Source organism: Cebidichthys violaceus, unplaced genomic scaffold (assembly GCF_023349555.1).
Source record: "Cebidichthys violaceus isolate CVI_PGR_0920_01 unplaced genomic scaffold, fCebVio1.0.p SCAF_82, whole genome shotgun sequence".
NCBI classification, from domain to species: domain Eukaryota; kingdom Metazoa; phylum Chordata; class Actinopteri; order Perciformes; family Stichaeidae; genus Cebidichthys; species Cebidichthys violaceus.
Window position 1 is genome coordinate 600,398 of NW_027176967.1, and position 21,513 is coordinate 621,910.

The 21,513-nt window shown below is 40.5% G+C and overlaps 1 protein-coding gene across 1 annotated transcript; it reads left to right on the forward strand.

Annotated features, from left to right (window-relative positions):
- Positions 1–3,810: 3,810 nt before the first annotated feature.
- krt222 (keratin 222) lies at positions 3,811–21,402 on the forward strand. Its single transcript, XM_068702236.1, has 10 exons — positions 3,811–4,058; positions 4,297–4,500; positions 7,625–7,707; positions 9,170–9,323; positions 11,813–12,094; positions 14,732–14,857; positions 15,153–15,373; positions 16,898–17,118; positions 17,207–17,309; positions 19,433–21,402. Exons 2-10 carry the CDS (start codon positions 4,303–4,305, stop codon positions 19,644–19,646), a joined length of 1,602 nt encoding a protein of 533 aa, XP_068558337.1. The 5' UTR covers positions 3,811–4,058; positions 4,297–4,302; the 3' UTR covers positions 19,647–21,402.
- Positions 21,403–21,513: the final 111 nt, after the last annotated feature.

Sequence of the window (21,513 nt, forward strand, 5' to 3'; positions counted from 1 at the left end):
AGTCTGAGGTGTGGAGGGTAAGGGAAGGAATTAAAAGAGGAGGGAAATGTTCTTAGCTGAAAATGTGCCCCTTCTGGTTCTGATAAACTGCTGTTTGATCTAAGATTAAATGGGCTCATTGATACTTGAAATGTGTCTTCTTCTTGGGCTCAGGTTAACAGATTTTAATTCATGGTTTCATGCATACTTACCTGTCTGGATGGCTGCGGCAAAACACAACTTTCGTTGCCAACATGCACAAGCATATTTTTTGATGACTTCAGCTGTAAAAGGGTCCAGAACAGAAGTGCCATTTTTATCTTTGCATCAGGAGGAATGTAAACAGCAGCAACAAAAAGACTGGTAAATTCTCTGGTCAGATAATATGGCCGGCATTTTAACATAAAAAATGTAAATCAGGAAAACATTTGTCGATCAACTTAGATTACGTTTGAGCATCAAGTATTACAGAGACCAACACTGGGCTGGTCACTAACTTTATCTGTCTGCCGTTTGATGCTGGACATCTAGCATAGAGTGGGTTTATTGAAGTTTTTTTGTGAAATTAGGCTGTTGAGAGCAACAAGTCTGAACCAAAGTAAAGTTGAGGGCTGAAAAACTAAAACAATAAGCGGTAAGATGCTAGAACTGAACTGACGGTAACAGCGGATTTGGCTGTTTTCTCTTGGGTTTGTCACTACAAGCGACTTCTTTCACGTCAGATATTTGAATGGTTGGTGCAATGATTGGGATGATTATTTTCAGTAAAGGCATAGTGCTTGAATCAGAACTTGACAGGCATAACTCATGACAGGCTTGAAGGGATTTATGTAAGTTAGAGGCTGAGTGATGTGGCATTTGTAAAACCTACTGTTATTGCGGCTTCTGACTCTTACAATACCTTTAAACGACAAGTAAAAGCACATGAAACGTGCTTTAGCTGAACATAGCCCTTATAGCATAGTCTGGTAAAGAGTTTATGTGAAGATAATCCCTTCTGCGGTTTTGGATTTACACCACAATACTTTCCACTCCAGATCTAATGAGTTTTACGTAATGATATCAAGTACAGACAAAAACCTTCTGGCAGGGAGTTTGTTTTAGAATTGTTAGAGAGTGGATCAAAGTGTGGTATGTCTTTATAACGGATGTTTCTCTTTTTTCACCTAATAGGGTCTTTGTACAGAAAATAAGGGCTCACAAAGGAAATGATCAAAGAGCTCCGAAGTGCCCACCCTTGCGGGCAACAGAGGCAGAGGAATGTCACAGAGGTCGGGTACATGCGGGAGCTCTTAAAACGGTTTAAACCTGTAATCTGAGGCTGACTTGTTTTGTTTTCATCCTCTTGTAGGCAGTGTCCACCTCTGATGCCTTCACCTCTGCCATTGAAATTTGACTAACAAGTTACTACCAGCATTTCCTTGTAGCCCTCAGTTACGGGATTCCCCATGCCAAACACTCCCACAAATGTCGTGTGACAGAGAGACAGAGCGAGAGAAATTTCTTGGATCTTTGTGGGAGCAACATGACGTATAAAAACAGGCTCGGTGGCATTCCCTGTTTGCAGTCACGGCAGAAATCATCTGTCCTAGACTGAGAACAGAGCTACCTGCAACGCCCTGACAGGTGCTGTTTTTCCAGGAATTTAACTAACAAGGTTAACTAATCATCATCATCATCATCATCATCATCATCATCATCATCACTGCTCTCTTGCCTACAGAAGGCCACCTTGCTGAGAGGGTGTGGGAGTGAGATGACGGTTAGTCTCCCAGCTGGCATGGTTTGCTTAGTCAGCATGCTTTTTTGTGTTTGCTTACTTATTAAAATTCACATTACCATTTTCTTCTGTCTTCCTACATATTTCCTTGCTTTTCTTTGCTATAATGGACATGTTCTCCCCCTCTCTCTATTAATCAGGGGTGAAAACCATAACCCTGACACACTGTCAGCAAAACCACATGAGAAAGTCATCCAGCTCTTCCTCCGTCCCTCCTCTGCAGAAAGAACGAAAAGTCTAGGTGGAAGTGCAGGCTCAGCTCAGTATTAATAATCCCCACATCCTGCCTCTCAGCAAGGCAGGCTTGTTTACCACCTTTAAGTCATATGATTAGCAAATCCTAAGACAGAAAAAATGTACAAAAGTGGCTCCTTGAGGGCAAATTAGGTTTCACAGAAACAGAAAATTCTCCGAACAGGGAAACCCTGTATTAATATAGACTCAGATTTAACTGTACCATTCACAACTCATACACGTTTGTAACGTTATCGAACCCTTAAAGGTTCTCTATACGATATTCAGAGTATTAATATAGCATCAAACAACTATTTGCTCTGTAAAGACACAGTGGAGTAATGAAGAATGAAGTCGCTCTGTGTATGTTGTTATCCAAGCTTCTCGCTTTGTTTACATGGATGGATCGTGCCTTTTAGTGCATGTTAGTGCATGTGAGCATGCCCCACTGTTAGCTTACGGCAGCTGCTCTTCACTGTTCTCATACGGCGCGTACAGCTGATAACGTCTTCCACAACTCACGGCGGCCTCACGTAAGCGTAGCTATGTTGAGAGCCGTGTGGAGACAATAGACATGTTGTGGATTTCAAATTTGGCACCTTTAAAGTGAGGCTTTATAACTTTTTTCAAACAAAACCAAAAGTTGAAAGAATAAAATTTAAGAAAATGTATATGCTTTTTTTGTTTTGTGTTGTTCTACTTCAGTCTTATATGGTAAATATATATAATATATAAATATATTTTATGCTGGTTAATGTTAGCAAACTTAAGATGAATATTGCTGTGACGCTGACAACACTGGTTAGCAGTTATCCCGTCAGCTGAGTCAATACTTGCTCTGCAAGGACATTGCTTTTTGCATCACTATGTGTCACAAAGGCACACATATAGACGTCACCTCGCTGTGCCACGTTTTGGTGTGACCTGACCCTTATGCTATAAGTTAGCATTTAGCCTGGGACTTCCACTTTTAGCGCAGCGGTGGTTACAAAGTCTCATATTAGTGGAATTAGAGAGTAAGCGTCAATAGCGTAAATTTAGTTGTAGCGTAGTTTTATTGTCTGAACCATACAATTACAGGTTTTAATTTTTGTGATTGTAGGCCGACCCATTTGTTTACATTTGGATCACAGCTTGTGCCTTTAAACATTCAATGCAATCTTCATGTCACACCCCTAGCTTAACCAAACATACATCATAACACTTTCAATATTTTCAGGACAGTATTGATGTCTGTGGTGATGTCATCTGCTGACTGTACAAGATGTAAATCCAGAGTCGCTGAAGCCATAATGTGACTCTGCTGAAACCATAAAGTCTATGGCTGAAACACAGGGCTGTAGTTGTGGCATGTCTTTGAACATTGTATCCAAGGAAATATTGAAGGGCACATTATAGTATTTAGAAGATTAAACCTTTGACCCAGACAGACACAAACTCAGCTATTTTAAAACCAGCCAAGACTGTTATTGAGCAAGAGGTAACTCTGCACAGCGTGTGTATTATTTGACTTCAGATCAGTGTATAGGGACACATTAATTATAGTATATGTATTGGTAACCCCTTGTTAAAGCACCACTCAAATACACACTCACGGGTCCTGTCACTGTGTCTCCCTGAACATTCCCTCCACAGCGTGTGTTGCTGCCTGTTTGAAAGCGGCTCAGTAATCCTGGATCTGAGAGTACAAAGGGCCCCAGAGTGCTGGTGATGTAAGCGCTGTATCCAGCGCTTACCCCACTGCTCTCCTTTCTCCCACATGCTGCCTGGGGGGGGGGGGTCAGGGAGGAACATCCCTGTTGTGGGTGACCCTGAAGACCACAGACTGTCGGTGATACTGGCAGGCTAACGGCAACCAGTATGCTCTGTCTCAGACGCCTGCTGCTGATGACCTGGGACACAGTGGGAAGGAGAAAGTGTTGACCAGATCACTCTAGAGGAATGTGGCTAATCTGTAGGGAGTGGTGGATCGGTGCAGTGTGACCAGGACAACAGACTGAGGGACTTTTGCTGCCTCGTTACTACACTTACTGTGCCTTATTTGTACAAGGCCACATTGCCACAAGTGAGTATCACTGGGTAAACATTTACCTGGTTAACGCCTCTGCAGCGTGTGATCTGAAATGGGTGGCGAACTGTTTGCTGTTATAACTTTGTAGGACTGTGCATGTATTCTGCAAGAAATAGAAGTCTGTCAGTCTAAATGTTTTGGCCATCATAGGCACTATTGGCTGTGTCATTTGATGGAAATGTCAGCGCCTGGTAGTGTGTGTCTGTAAACATTTGGATGTGCGCTCTCTCAGGTCTCCATGGACTTGCTGCAGGACTCCAGTCACACTATGTGGGGACTGAACGCCCGCTTGAAGGGCTTCCTGGAGCAGGTGAACAGGCTGCAAGAGGCCAACCAGCGGCTGGAGGCTCAGATTGCCGACTGGTCCGTCAGGAGCACCTCACACTCCCGGGACTGGTCCCAGCAGGAAAACACTGTAAAGGAGCTCCATGTCCAGGTAAGACACTGTTTGTTTCTAGAGATTTTGTGGCTTTCAGGTGATCATTCAAAGTCACTCGGATATTAAAAAGTGTTGGAAATTGCACAGCTGTTTTTCCAAAAAAGGTTATGAAAGTGTTGCAAATTTGCTCCAAGACAATTTATATTCACATGTAATGATTATGCTCAGATTATGTTCCCTGACTTCAGCTCAAGGCCATAGTAGCCGGCAGGCAACAGAAGCAGGTGTGAAAGACAGCAGACTAGTGTTTTGCTGACAACTGCTTGCAACATTAATTTAATTGATTAAAGCCACCATGTAACAACAACTCTTTAACACTCTTTGGAACGTGATCCAAGGGCTGAAAGTGAATGGTGGTTAAACCTGGGTTTGAAGCTATAAAAGTTGCTGTTGATTATTTTCAAGTTTCATGTTTTGGTTTGGGAGAATCAGCAACCTCTTCTTAATATAGAAAACCCTTTTCAAAACCGAGGGGATACTGAAACTCACTTGTCATCAAGCTAAAAGAAACATGTCTTAGTTCTGTAAGAAACATTGTTCTGAAACTGAACTAAGAGCAATGAAATGCTTATTTGTGATGTGTAACTATGGGTCAAGTAAGCTACTTTGAATGAGCTGTATTTTGAAAAACCCGTAAGTGACCAAAATGTCAGTACTTAAAGTGTACTGCAAGTCAATGAGGTGAGAGGTAACTCCACATCAAACAAACTTGTTGCAGAGGATTAGTAGCAGATAATGTGTGTCATTGTGTCTGGGTCAGAGCCAGACAGACGCCGGCTGTCACACACTGAAAGAATGCCAAACTCTTTATTTCAATTGTCATGGAAAAATGCAGCAGGAAACACAGACCTTCTTAAAGCAGAGAATTATATGACAAGAAACAAAAGCCAAGTCAGTCCAAGGAGCAACTGAACAATACATTTAGGAGAGACAAGTGAATGAAGATAATTGTTTGTTTACATGTGATAGTAAAGTTTTGACAGAAAGATCCTGACTCTACTAGGAGATTTGTAATTGAGGGGTGGTGGTGGTGGCCGATAATTCTGATGAAGCTGATGAATCTGGGAAAACTGAGCGGTGATGGGGAGGTGGAGAGGCGGGCTTAACAGCAGTATAAACATACTAAAGGCAGAGAGACAATCATATTTAAAAAGAGACAGCTGAAAGATGATAGACAAATAATGTAGTGATTGTATAGATGTGACCAGCTGATGAGAAGAGCTGATATCACGATTGACAGCCCCAGACAATGGAAATTATGAGTAGGAGCAGGATGTATGAGAAATAAACTACAGGCCTAAGCGTGCGAAAGAATAGGCTTCCTGACTGAACTTACGCTATAGCTTCATTACTTTAAAGGCCATTCCACTTAGTAGACCACATTAATACTAACCGGTCTGGTGATCTCACATGACTTGACATGATGGTTTTTAACTGCTCCCTTGTGTAATAGTCACTTTCTGCATGAGTAAGTGTCACTGACAGACATTTTAATGACTAGTTGCATACTGCATAGCTCGTCTCCAGAGCAAACTCTTAGTAGTTTCATTGTTCAGTGATGCATAACATATGGGATTACTTTTCTATTCATCTTCTTAAGAACTATTATGTTATCTATAACACAGACTTAAGCTAGTAAGTCAATAAAATGAGATCGTGTCAGAGTGCAGATTCACTCATCACACTAGGGCTCAATGAGAGACAATGTATTGAGACATTTCATCGTGTTGAGTGTAACTTTGAGGTATAAATGTTGTGGAATATTCCATGTTATCTCTGGCTGCCCTTCAACATGGGTGTGTCTAGTTCTGAAAGTGTGGCACTCACGAGAAAACAAAAGGAAATAAGGGTGTGCTAGCATTTTTGTTTGTGAGATAAAAGTCAAGGAGACACTTTTTGTAAAGAATCAAATAAATCTTGAAAGAATTGTGCTAATTGCTGCTAATGTCAAACACATAAATACAGTTGTTTGTTGGCTGTGTTGAAGATATTAGCTTTTTTCCATGTACAGTATGTATACAGTATTATGTCACTAATTTGTTTTGAATGTTACTTGTTACGCATTCAACTTCAGTTTTTGAAACAATTCAAAAAACATTTGAATTGTAACAACCACTTAATTGTGCTATAAACAATATTTACAAGTTTAGAGAATTGATATATTATGTAGCCTTGATTGTGATTATCTTTTTAAAAAGAGATACTGTAATAATGATGTCAGCTAACTGAATTTTAATACAAACGTTTTTTTGTGGATTGTGCAACACCTTTGAGTCATCACAGTTTTTAAGGGAGAGGATTAATTTAGTAATACACAAGTTTTCCCTTATTCTTTCCCACCCCTGTCAACAAAGAAGTTGATTTGATGAATCAGCTATGCCGCGGTTTAATGACGGAGTAATCTAACTACAATGGAAGGAGTATCGGTCTGTTTGTCTGTCTGTCAACCGTTCATCCGATCCTCCTCACACTTGGCGGGTGTATTGCTGAGGACCAAAGGAAGTGCAGTGTTGACTGCGAGCTCTAGAGATCTACGGGATATATTTATTCAGAGTTTGTTATGTACACATTGTGAAGTGTATTGAGAGGGGGCCAGTGGTTACAGCTCGCTCTTTGTCACTCGCTACAATAGAGTGCTGCAGGGAAGACGTATTTTTTTAGGCCAAGCTGGAAGTTATCATCGCACTGGCTCCCTCGACAAAAAGCTAATGGGTTTTTTCCCTAAACTAAATACACCAACTTGTGATAACCACAGACAGAAAGAAACCCATTCCAAAAAAATCCATTAAGACAAGGATATCGGAAGTGCAAAAAAGCTAACTCATACTCTAGGACTATTGGTTTATTATGTAGAGATAATATAGTGAAAAATAAAACAATATTAATAATACAGTATCTGTATATATTGATGTAGGACATACAATTCATAATATCACTTGTTGCTCATAAAACATTCAGTATTCAAACAGTCGTTTACTTTATGTTTTCAGTAGATTTCACCTTGTCTCAGCCTAAACCAATTTCACTCACATTCTCATAGAAAACGCTGTAGAATTGTATATAGTTTTGTACTTTCCTTGATCTAATCTCATGTTATTGTATTTTTGTTTTGTATTGTCAGGTTGGTAACCTACTGATGGAGAATGCCCAGCTGGCATTACAGTCTGACAGCATGAAGTCCAGAGCTGCTGCCATCCAGGACAGGTCAGCTGTATTTGGCTGTAGTTTTCCTGATGCTCTAATGCTAAGTATATCAGGCATGAGGTCGCATCCCAAAAAAAATGTACACCCATTCCCACAGTTTATGTCTAAAGTGATCAGGCACAGAGGAGGAAAATACAGATTTTAGATAGTATAACAGGTAACATGTGAGAAGGAAATGTGTGATTATTGTTACTGGCCCATTAAGGCATCACAATATATGAAGCATAGATGTAGAATAAATACCAAACACTTCCTGTTTTCATCCTGCTGCAATGCTTTTCCAGTCGTCTGTTATCTAACTCGGGCCAGTTCCCGCTCCTGTTAGCCAACCTGCATACAAATCCAGGCTGGGCTTTGTGCCGTGTCGGCACTTTCACCTATGTATTGATGCAGAGTGACACCCCCCCCCCCCCCCACACACACACACACACACACACACACACACACACACACACACCAGCCTCGACACAAACACCCACACACACCATCCCTCTGCTGTCAGCCATTAACCCCTGAAGGACAGTGGCAACCTGTTCTATTTACAGCTCTACCTGATGTGTCTCCTGACCCGCTGAGTGTGACTGTGAGACTATTTTTATGACACATTTAAATGATGTCAAGGTCTTTTTCATCCTTTGGACTTGTAGTTATGATTTCTGCAACACCTTCCTTCCCTGACATGCACCAACATGGGATCTTTCAGCTACAACCACAACCTTCAATTCCTTAGTGGATACTCATTAGCTATTATCTATTATCTATTCTCCTTCCTGATACCAAGTACCAATCCTGCACCAGTGAGTTAAAAACACCAACAATAAGAACAAAAATACTATATCTATTGCGTAAAAATACAATTCAATTGATTAGGATATAAATGATTGTTATAAAAAAATCTTGGCATTAGTAGTTTTAGTCATGTGTTATAAGCTGCTGGGAGCTAGTGTTTGGAAATTAAACAGGTCATAATATCTATTTTATATTGCCGTGAAAACATCTCTTTGAAACGACAGTATTTATCCAGGTTTCTCACCAAAATTTACATTCTACAGGATTACATTTGAACTCATCATGATAGCATCAGATTATAATTTATTCTTCGGGTAGGGAGTGACTTGTGTTGTTGTTGTTTCTGTGTAGTGTAAATGAGCTTATAAAGTATATGATAAAGTGCCATTAGATTGGTGCATAGACCAAGAGTACTCCCCGGAACAACTCTACTTATTATCAGCAATCCCCTTTTAAATTAAGTTAAACTTCATATATGCCAAGTCGGCAGAATATGTCAATACCTTCCATTGGACTTTAAACTTTACATACCTCTATATGAATTCATGTAATTTCTATGGCCTTTTTACACTTTCTTCCCTGTGTTTATTTATGTATGTCGTGATTAAATGATTGACAATAAACACAGAATGGGGCTTAGTAAATAGCCCTGTCTGCTGACGTCACCTCATAGGTGTGAGACGGAGGAGAAGAACACCAGACGTCTGGAGCAACAGGTGGCTCTGCTCAGGGAGTTAAAGAGGAAGGCAGATCAGAGCAGCACGACGCTGCAGGCAGACCTTCGGCACTCCATGTCAGATCTGCAGGAAATGCACCAGGAGTTTGAGGTCACTAAATGTGCTGCCTGCAAATGCGTGTTATAACATCTTTTTCTTTCTTTCTGTTCCCTTTTTCTTTCAAACTCATGTATCTGCCTTTTACACTGTGCCTGTCTATCTTTCTTTCTGGTGGTGTTTTTTTTCCATCTGTATGCATGCACGTCTCACACTACAACCCTTTCTATTTTAAAGTGACAATAGACAAGATTTCAGAAGCTTGCATAGCATAGACGTGCTAATGCTAGTTAAAGACGTCTGTAATGATGTCTACTAATGTTAGCTCCACAGGTTGGACCCATCGGAACTGGCAGATGCTATGCTATGATTGGCCAGTCTGGCTTCAAGTAACGGAACTTAGCAGAGAGTCAATTCCACACCGTCAATATACATCTACTAAAAGGGCTTGTTTTTGCTACTGACAGGATCAGATTGTTATTACAAGTGTCTGACAACATTATGAAAGGTAACCTATCGAGAAATAAAACGTCTTTCTTCACAATGGTGGCAAATTATAAGCACTTTCTTTAATCAATTATTGGTAACATTAACAATCAATCCAGGCTAAACACCAACAAATATGGAAGCAGAATATTTTGTTAGATAAAAACATTTTGTGAATTTAACAATTTTTGGAAATGGTTACATGTATCTTTATTCAATACATGTTAACCTAGGACTGAGACAATTAGAGATACAAGGATTTAGCGATATGATGTTCGTGGTTTTTTTTGTTTTTGAGAGAGGAGGGGAGAAAAGGCTGAAGGTGGACTAGTGCACTCAATGTTTTATGTTTAATAATAATTTGAATGCCCCAACGTTACGAATAAAGCTTCAAACTATTCGGTACAGCCCTGGAAAACACCCCCTTAGATGTTAGTTTGCGAGAATCCAGACATAGGCTACTGTTGTGCCTGCTTTGCCAGTTTGGGGAATCCTTGCATTGATTTAACCAGTCTGTTGCTAGTTTGAATCAAGAATGAGAGAATGTCTTGTTAAAAAATTGTCCGTGTCCATGCTGCCAGCTGGAGCCAACGCGGTGAAAACATTACGTTTCTCCATAAAAGCATGTGTTTTTTAGCAGAGTATGTTAGCACGTCATTAATTAGTGCCAGCAATTCTATGCTATGCTAGCTACTGAAGGTTTGCTTTTGATATATAATCATTACAACAGTGAATAAAGACCTACCCAGCTCTACAGGAACAGTGTAGTTCCTTAATTTAATTGTCTTCTGTCTCCATTGCCAGGTCAGATCTGTAGGCTTTAGCTTCTATCTTTCAACATGTTTTCACCGCTGAATCAGTTTGACATCCTGGATATGTCCTTCAAACGCTTATTGAGGACCTTTCTGTGTGCTTTTCTCTGAAATCGCTTTTTTGTTTTTCCAAAAATTAGATGAAGTTTTTTCAGGGAGTGCAGTTAGTGACAGTGTGGGCTCCATGCTAGTAGCAGTGTGTGTGTGTGTGTGTGTGTGTGTGTGTGTGTGTGTGTGTGTGTGTGTTAACAAAGGGTCAATTACAGGGAAGGATTACATAACAGCTGTTTTAGCAGCTGCCTGCCATGGTAGTGTTGCTCAATACCAGACCAATTTAGAATTAAAATGTGTCCTGATTAGTCATTTAGATGCAAAATCATAGTCATCATTTAAGTACAGCTTTCCAGAGCTGCGAGCATGGCTGTTGACTCTTAATTTTGCTTTGCACAGTCCTTTTTGAAAATGCAGTGTTATGCCATCTGATATTGCTGTTTTTCCATCTTGTTATTGGTACTAAGATCATGCTAATGCTGACCAGGACAACTAGTTCTATTATAGAAGAGCAGATAAAATTATAAACAGTATGTAATTTATTGTATTTGAATATTACAATATAAAATCACTTACCATTGTTATTATAGCAGTTGAATTATAAGTAGCCTGTTGTACTTTATACTTCCAACCCTGACATTAGTGTTGCATCGTGTGTGTGTGTGTGTGTGTGTGTGTGTGTGTGTGTGTGTGTGTGTGTGTGTGTGTGTGTGTGTGTGTGTGTGTGTGCATTCGATTTGTAAGCGATTCATTTCACAGCATCTAATGATGCCATGTCCCTTTACTATGACCTCATCTACCCCTCCTCTCTTCCTCATTTCCTTATTCCTGCTGACTAATACTTCCCTCCCTCACTTCAAGTGTCTTTTCCTGCATACAGACGCACACACATGCTCACTTACACACACATATGCAGACACGTTGGGCTCAATAACAGATTTTTCTTTTGTCTCTTACCTCTGCATTGCGTGGACTCTCTGCCCCACACACACGCATACACACACTCACTCTTGCCATCTTTTTCTCCTCTGCACCTATTCATTCACAAACAAGTTTCATCTCCCTCTTTGTCTTGTTTTTTTCTTCTCACTCTTTACATCACTCGCTCTCTTTCTCACCCTTTCTGTGTCTTACACTCTCTCTCTCTCTCCTTTTCTCCCCATCTTCTTGCTCCATCTGGTTGGCTGTTTGCAGGCAGCCCGTGCTCTGCAGCTGCAGCGGGCCGGCTCCTGCGATGCTGTGTTAGCAACGGCCACAGCAGCAGTAGCAGGAGGGGAGGAGGATGGCACAGGGATGGAGCTCACCCAGCTCCTCGACCGAATCAGAGCGCAGTGTGACCAGGGCAGACTTCCCGTCCTGGGCGAGCGACACCTTGGCCTGGGTGCCGTGTCAAATCCACCCCCCGGCTTGGTCAGGCCCAGTCGCTCTGGAGCAGCAGCAGCAGCATCCAGAACACATGAAAGAGTTCTCAGTGAGGTACGCATATACTCCAGCATCTTCACTTATGTTTTTTTTTTTTTTATGTCTCTCTTATGTTGTCCTGGCCCACTGCCAGCCAGACACACCCTCAAGACCCACTCCAGGCTGTCCCATAGGCAAGGCTGAGTGATGCTTGTGCTCGGCTGGAAAATGCTTAGCAGAGTGGTTGTTGACTGTGGTGAAAGGCTGTAGGTTTAGGGCTCATGCCTTGCATTCTTGTTTATGTTATTGCCTGATTGCCTCCTCACTCACTTTTTACTATTACACACATTTACAGTATTGTGTTACAACATATGATCAGGTACTTCTCTGAGTGAATGATCCCTGATCTTCATTAAAAATGAATGAGCCAAATTACAACCTGATTACAACATCGTCAAGATATATATATATATATCTTGACGATGTTTCATCCTTTATCCGGTAATAGCAGCATTTCTACGGTTGTTTTAGCCTAACTGTCCTCTTTTTTGTTATTACGGGAAAAGGCGCTGTCTGGGTGCCTTTTATGATCCCAGTGTTCCTCTGCCACAGAACAATGACTTTGGTCTGACAGCGTTAATAAAGTGTCTTCGCCAAGCCCTGCAAAGCAACCACAGTGCTTAAATGGAGCAGGTTTTATGAAATGCTGTTGTTCGCACGAGACCTTCTCCATCTTTTCCCCCCCAAAGTAACACAGTGGTTACACAATAGTTACACAATGCTGCAGTCAAAAGCCTGCTTGATGTCCATAATATCATGGATGATATTCACATCTAAAACGAATGCTCTGTCTTTTTGAGAAGAAAAGTGCTAAACTATGAATATTAACATGCAATCAGCTTGATGTTATATTATGATATTAAACAAACAAAATCTGTGCTTCCCGGGAAGAGTTGCATTGTTTCCTTCATGAGTTGGCAAAGTTCGGCAACAAGGTACTTAAAAGGGCTTTACATAAAACATCAAAAGCATCGAGACAAGTGTGCTGAATAAACACTCCACAAAAGGACATTCAGATACAATTAAAAACATTAAAAAGCCAAGAGAATAGAAAAGCAGCTAAAATAGCATAGACTATATGAATAAAAGATACAGTGCTGTGTAACATTTCTATAATTGTTTAATTTAATATAATTCAGCAGCAAACAAAAAAGTCTTCAGCCTTGAGTTAAAAGAATAGAGAGCAGCAGTAATCTGGGAGTTTGTTCCCGATATTGTTCTCCATGTTTAGTTTTCAGGCACAAAATCATGTTCAGTGAACCTCTTTAAATTTAAAGGTGGCCTGTGAAGTTTTTTGTACACAAAAAACAGTTATGTGTAAAATGCATTGAGTGTATCCTTGAATGGGTTGAATACATTTCCTTCCACATAAAATATTTGCCAAGCTGATTTTAGCTTGTAGACCTCTTCCCTGCGCTTGTTGATACATTGCATGTGTTTCACAATGCCTGTCGACCAGTAGAACAGTGTGAAACCATTTGTAACCACTGTTGGGTCGTGCAAGTGCGCCTTGAAGCATATGCACAACACATGCAAAACAGGGACTCGTAAAACATTGCTCAATATAGCAACACTGGTGGTCAAAATTTACATAGAGTACCTTTATATTTTGCTCAGTTAGAATACCTTTAATGGTTTATAATATAAACTTGAAATCAGTAACAATATGTTCAGATGTACAGACACTAGTAGTTGACAAAATCAGACCAGTGATGTATGGAAAAACACCAGTTCTGTAAAGTAACAATGAATGAATGTATCTGATTGTAATAGTTATTAGTTTATTAGTCAAACTTTTATAAACAAAACAAATGACAGTCAAATAAGATAAGATGCATTGTTATAGATCAAACCATCTAACAGTATAAGTTTAAATTGACTTCACCTCGACTGCACTAATTAGTAAAACGCTACTTACAGTACATGTAATGTAATATATAATAATATAACATTGTGACAGGAGCCATTCTGCATAATGAGTAACTTTAACTTTTGTAGGGGAGTTTAAAATGAGTGTCTCATCCATCACTGCCTGAGATGACAGATGGAATAATAATGGCCTTTGACATTCAACTTTATGTAAGATAAGGAATCTTGTTTGCCAGTGTTGTCAGTAATGAAGAGCTGATTTCAGCCTAAATTTGCTTGTCATTTAATGTTCCTATTAATTGAAATATACTTTATGCGTTAAAACAGAAACTAAGAATCATTGGAGTAATACATTAGAAAGAGAATAACTTGCATAACTTGAGTTATCTTCCTTTGTTTTTTCTGTCAAAATATTGTCATAACTGTGCTAAGACAGCTTCGCTGCTTCACTGCATTTGAACGGGGCGAGGACGGAGGGTGTGAAGCGCCTAACAGCTGTGCAGTGTAAACACAGCTTGTACAGCAGTGTGTACACATGGGTCTGGGTGTCTGCTCTCATGTCTGTTTACCTAAGCTGAAACACACACTACCAATAGCCCCACCTGCTTCTCCTCTGACTTTCTGACAGAGTGCCAATGGGAAAAAAAAACTGTTACCCACAAGGTGTACATGTATGAAGTTAACTGGAGATTAGAAGTTCAAATGAGTGTATGTGTAGATGGTGGCAGTGGTTTTGGGGTTGTTGTACCTCTTTTAATGTCTGATCCCTGTCACCTCACCCAGGAAGAGGCAGCGTGGACGCAGGTGAGCCTCGGCGGCGCTGCCCTGAGGGAGGCCAGGGCCGAGCTAGCTGAGGCCAGGAGGCAGTGGCACTCACTGGAGGTGGAGATTGAGACCCTACATGCCTTGGTAAGAAATCACACATCATCACGTATCACCCCGGCCAACCCACCCCAGTTTAGAAAAACAGAATATATATACAGTAGCTCAGAATGTAGCATTAATCAGCAGGGCCTGGGACTTGGCCAGACCAAGCTAACAAACACAACTGACACTGTTTGTGGTGGGAAGCCAGTGATGGATGACGCTCTTGTTTTTTATAACTATTAGACTAAGTTCTAACATTAATTAGCTTCCACATGCTTAATCAAACGGTTAACCGGGTAGCCATTATCCTAAGAGCTCCCTGCATTTTGTTTTTCAGGAGAAAGGCCTGGAGAGCTCCCTGCAGAACACTCAGCGGCTGTACTCCAGCCAGCTGCAGGACCTTTCCCAGGTGATCGCTGGGCTAGAGAGCGAGCTGGAGCAGGTGAGGAGTGGGCTGGCTACACAGCGTCAGCGCCACAGCCAGCTCCTCAACACCAAGATGAGGCTGGAGCGAGAGATCGGCACTTACCGACGTCTGCTGGAGCGTGAAGAGGGCAGGTTAGGGCAAGACGCCGAGAAAGGAATTGAAACGTTAGAGGAAGCAGGAAAAAATTATTCAGTTTGCATTTTTTGTAACACTTTATCTTCAAAACCTGTAAAAAAAAAAAAAAGGAACAGGGCAGCAAATAAAGAAAAGAAAGACTAGTCTATTAATACACATTGTTATATAGCAAAGTCTGAATCTAAATTGCAGACTATACACACACTGACATGAGTAAGACAGAAATGTCGCCACTTCAGAGATAAGCTACAGCAGTATTTATGGTACAGGTAAAGCAATAAAAATAACAGAGTATATACAGTAGCTGTCAAAAAGAGAATTTCATGTGTTGAGATCTTCGGTTTAGTCAAAGTTTACTATTCTGTTAGGGATTATGTAAAATCTGTATGGAAACTGAAAACCCACACTATTAATTGCAGGTTGAGAAGCTGTAGAGCACGGCCAAGCAACACAGTGACATGTAAAAACTGTGATTGGAAATTCATTACAAATTCCAGTTATCTGCACAAACAAAAAAGCATAAACGATAAGTGAAAAAAAAAAACCTTCTACCAGTAATTCATAGCCTAGAAATGCAGCTCTTTCTTGAATCAGACAAAATGTCTTTGTCTGGTCTCATAACTTATTTCCTACCATCGTCAAACTGTTTTATATGGGAATATTCCATTCTTTTGGTATGGCCTTTAATTATCATAGACATCTCTCATCCAGCTCCTTTCCAATTTAACACATTGGCTGCCTCAACCATGTGATTATCATTTTATAGTTTTTAAAGTAATTTAGTTTTATGACACATAGAGGTTACATACAGATTGGGGTGCTTCCAAATTTCTTTGGCTGCTTTTCATTCAGGATATAGCTGACTGATGTCATTGATCCAAGGAGAGACAGGACGTGGCAACTGAAATTTGCATTGTTTGACAAAGGGGGCGACTGAGTGGGTAGAAAATGGACGCACAAAAGGCTGTGTGACAAAAAAAAAGAGATGAGACCATCCTCCAACAGTGAAAACGACTCTTTCTCACTGAAGCATCTGGACACATAAAAGCTCAAAGGTTTGTGAGTTGGGAATGTCTGCAAATTAACCAAGTGAAAGGGACAAAAGATGATACTGAGAGATCAGTGCACAATACTTTTATATCATTTTTTAACCATCCAGAGTTCTGCTCAGGCAGTGCAAAGAGCTCTTATGAGAGAAGGAAAGAAGGAGGATGCGAGGAGGGGTAGATTGTATTTCAAGAAGATCATGAATCAAGTTTTTCACTTACACTCTTTCAGTTATCGTCATGGAGGTTAGCAATGACGATGACTTCAAAGTAATACCAGCACTCTGCGAGGCACAAATGTTGATGGCATCAATCCAGTGAGCTTGGGTAGACGTGTCAGACCTTCCAACAGGTCTTGGTAGGAGTTTTACATCTCTTCCCCTGGTCTTTTTAGCTCTTTTCTAGGCTCCTGCTCACTGCTGGACATAGATACCATAATTGTCTGTACAGAATGTTGTGCCCTTCTGCCTGCAGATACTTGGGCCGTACTGGGCAGCCAATGGGTCTGCGGCCCTGGAGGTTTTCCATGGAGGAGCCGAAGGATACAGGGCTAGAGAATGGCTTCAGTGACCCTGCAGTTACTCCAGACGAACCCAAGTCTGAGCCCCTGCCTGAAATACCGTCACTCCTCCCAGCAGACAGCGGGCTAAAGAAAGGCATACTGCAAAGACAGCAAAGCCTTGTGATACTCACAGGTAACACACACACACACACACACACACACACACATATTCTTACTACAGTCATATCTTGTTGTGATTTGTCATCAATGTCTTCTCACAGAACCAGAAAAAGATAAAGACTTGCCAATCTCCACTGTGAAGACTCAGGAGATTCTTCAGGGCAATGTGGTGCGGGAGAGTGCTGAAGGTCACGGCATCATTGAGTAAGTATGGATTTTTGTTTCCCCCATCGACCTGTAGTCAGCACCTTTGATTCAGTCCGACATATAGGTCTTTTGGAGTAGCGAGCACCAACAGCATTACCTCAGAGAGCGCTGCGCTACATTGCCTAGATAAATGCCTTTTTTGACTACGAACAACATAGTTTCTTGCTTGCTTAATCTCCTGAAACCTTCACACTTCTTAGGCTTTGACTCAGTGAGCTTTTAATGACTCGTTAGTTTACGATCACACAATCATCCATGTCATCCCCACCCCGGCGACGTCTGGTCCAAAAGACTAGACGTACAAGCTCTCAAAGGAATTACCATTACACGTTCAACAAGTTACGAGGCATAAAACGTTTAGTTGGCAGCACAGGTTCCCATGAGTAATTCATCATAGCGCAGCATGGGAATGTTCCACCTTTCAGGGGTTGTGTTTGATGTGGAGATAGAGGCCTGGTGTGGAATCTACAGGCGTGGCACCTGTTATTGTTGGACGAGACATGGGCGGAATTCTTTGGTCATGCTTCAGGTGTTACCAGTCACATGCAACCAGAATATTTACTCAGTAGATAGCAGTGTAAGTCCCTCTGTCACTTGATTGATTCTTTACTGATAGCAAGGGACATTTCATTTATTTTAACTGAATGTTCCTTGACTCCTTATCTTCATCATTTCCGTCAGACAGGAAGCATTACCTTGTAAAATACTCCCATTAGTTATTGATGCTTTCAAAAGCATTAAGTTGGTCTACTACCTTGTTAGGTAATGCTCCAGCATCAAGGCACCTATCTTAAGTATTGATGGAACCAGTGTTAGCCAGCTGAATGTTCCCCATACCATTAAAACTACATCACAGGCCAGTACAGTTAAAAACATTCCTAATGTGCTTGTCATCGATGCTGTTTCTATCACAGCCATAGTCAAAAGCTGTGGTGATATTGGAGCTGAGATTCATGATACTAGACAATATTTTCTACTCACTGATGTCTCTTAACCCACTGAAAAAGCCGCCAGCAGCTTATAAATGACAACAGATGTGGTTAATTGTACCTGATGGTCAGAGCACCAAAAAGAGTTCTCTGTGTATGTGTGTTCCAATCAATATGTTCACAGCAGAACAGCATTGTGGTGTTTGCTGTGGTAGTATGGAATATTAATTGTTAAAACTGTCCATTTTTTACCGCCACACCTTAAAAATGGAATAAATGTTAGTAACTGTGTTATGAAAGAGGTCGCTCGTGGTGTTGAACTCACAGAAAATAATTACTTGACTCTGCTCTTGACCTGCGCTATCCACAGCATTGTTTCGACTTTACAAATGTATTGTTTTGGCTGACTCTCGCTGCACTGCAGCGTGCCACTATTCTCAAGAAACACACTCTAATAACCCCACTGTAGGCTACCTGCCAAGCGGCAAACAGCAGACAGACGCTGTTAGCGAGTTAGCTAGCTGGTGAACATGGTGGAATATTGGAGAGTGAATATTGGACTTGTGTTCATCTGGTGGCCAGAGACGGCAAATGCATGCTAATGTTGTCTGTTATCAATTGGTCTGATTGGTTACCCTGTTCATGCAGTGACACACTTTCCTATACAGTGCTTGCCTCTTCTGCAGAGACAGGGTCTCTATTTATCAGACAGACATTTGGGATGTTGTTTAGTTGACAATGATGCCAGGTCCTGATCCTCAGTGAGTCAGTGCCAGACTGGTTGCATGTTGTTTCAAATGGGGTGCACTTTCTGTTATATAGCTTTTATACTAGGTTGCATCTAAAGAAATTAAAGTGTTCTCTCTTACTGCCCCCTGGTGTTACTGTTCCACCAGGTGCATTAAGCATAAATGAATGACTGAAAGGATTTTAAAATAGTTTTGTAACACAGCATCATTGAAGTGGCCCATCCCACATGGGATTACATGACACACAAAAATACTTTCAAGAAATAAATTGACTGCCAACCGTTGACATCCACATTCAAATGAAAGATACATTATTTCTGCATATCACATACTATAAATCTTCCAGAACAAAAGAAAACACATTTGACATGTGAACCGAATAGAGACCGAAAACATTAACATCACCTTTTATTGCCACGGCTTCTAACCTATGTCCTTCCAGGACCGAGAAGATTGACAAGGTGATAAAGCAGTGGGAGGGCTCTTTCTTCAGAGGGAATCCCAAGCTGCGGAAGAAGTCGGTGTCACTGCGCTTTGATCTGCACATGGCTGCAGCAGACGAGGGGTGTTCCCAGACTAAACAGGACAGCCTCCCAGATGTGGAGGTGCGTCTGATCATGAAGAGATCTCGCAGCATCCCAACCATCACACAGTGACTCTAACTGGTTCGCCAGACTCAACACTGCATTGCAGTTGTTTGTGGAAACCATGGTGAGTTACAGAAATAGCAACTAGGTCATTGACATCTGGGATATTACCATCCATTGCCATCATACCTAATATGTATTTTTAAATCAACATTGCTGACAAGTGAATCTGAAATTTTTCTCATCAAATCTGGACTCAGATTAGGCCATTAGGCTTTGGTCTATTTTTATAGTGTCAGAAACCATCATCTAATATATCAGACCGACATCCATTACCTTTCAGAGGAAAACGATTTTAATATTTAAACATATTTCTTTATCACCACTCTAGATGAAGAAAAGTGTCCCTCAATACTGTGATTGTTTCAGTATAAGGTCACTGGACAAAAGAGATTCTATTGACCGTATGACTCTGTTGAACTAATTCTAATCAACACTTGGCCCAGGAGGTTGAGTTCACAGGTGGATGCAGATAATTGGAGGTGTGAAGTCACAGACAACCATGAACTGCTGTGAACTATCTAAAGGTAGATTTTTTTTGCAGTTTTACTTTAAGAGACGGTACAAAAATTATCAGGGGGAGAAGGGTGCAGAAAAAATTAGATGATTGTGTTTTTGTTTTTTTAGTAATTGAATGTTATCTCTTCAGTTATCACTTCATTTTTGCTATCACAATCCAATAGCAGCTCCGAGCTTCACCATATTCTGAATCTCAACAGACAGCAGAACTGCAGTAAACATAAAGTAAAAGTTTTTTTACACTTTACTGTAGTTCTGTTATTAGCCATATGTTTAAAGAACACACTCTTATATGCTTTGTGTGCTTTTAGTTATTAATGGCAAATTGAATGGTAACAATTCTATAAACCTATATTACTTTAACATTTTGTTGGGAGGGTTTTGCAAATGTTTTCTTAGTCAAGTCATGATGCTGAAGAGGGTCACGCTTTTTAAAAAGTAAAACATATTGTTCCGCACTCCCCCCTTCCCACACTACTAATTTCCCTACAGTTCATAAATGCTTGCACTGCAGACACATGCAGCACTTATAAGAACATCAGCACTGAGAGATTCCTTGATTGTGTGTATATTGAGGGTATTTTGTCATTGAAGTTCATTCCTTTTGTGGAGAAAAATCTTGCAACTCATGCTGATAATGTAACTTTATTTTATGATGCATTATCGCAAAAAAACAACAACAACAAAACAGCTCACTGTGATCTTAACAGCAGTGAGGCTCTTAATGCTCACCATGTGTCTCAGAGAATTTTGATTCCCTGCCTCAACCAGAGGAGGGCAGTATTTGTAAATAGATAACTCTGTAATAGTCAATGCTCAACTCGGGTTGTGTAGCACATGCTATCTGTTACACTTTAGATTAAGAGTTTTTATGCTAAATTTTGAGTTGGCACCAAAGATATTAAAAATAAGAAAAGGACCATAGTGAATTGCATTTGGGTGCCTCTGAATATATTATATTTAAAGATATTATCTATGCAGCTCTGTGCTTGATTTTACTTTGCTTCATGAAGCACACTTCATTTTGGGAGCTCTGTAACTTCAGAATGAAGAATTATGCTTTTATCTAACACTTTATCATTTAAAATAAAAATAAAAATGTGTCTGTTGTGTTTTCTGTGAATTGTTTATCATCATAATCGTAGTTTCATTACCAGAAGACACAACGTGATTAACCACAATGTCTTCCTTTTTGTTTACTGACTGACTTTTAAGACATAAAGGAAAAGATAAATCTTTGACACTTTCACGTATTCCGTTTCTCTTTCTCAGACGTAAACATTTGTAAGCATGCACACACTCAAGTTCAACATGTTTATTTCTCATCATAACAATTAAAAAAAACAAAAAACATGAA

Excerpts from the sequence above, each read along its gene's own strand:
- krt222 (XM_068702236.1), top strand. The coding sequence starts at position 4,303 with ATGGACTTGCTGCAGGACTCCAGTCACACTATGTGGGGACTGAACGCC. Across the intron at positions 9,324-11,812 it reads AAATGCACCAGGAGTTTGAG|GCAGCCCGTGCTCTGCAGCT; the intron begins GTCACTAAATGT and ends GGCTGTTTGCAG. Across the intron at positions 15,374-16,897 it reads CTGGAGCGTGAAGAGGGCAG|ATACTTGGGCCGTACTGGGC; the intron begins GTTAGGGCAAGA and ends TTCTGCCTGCAG.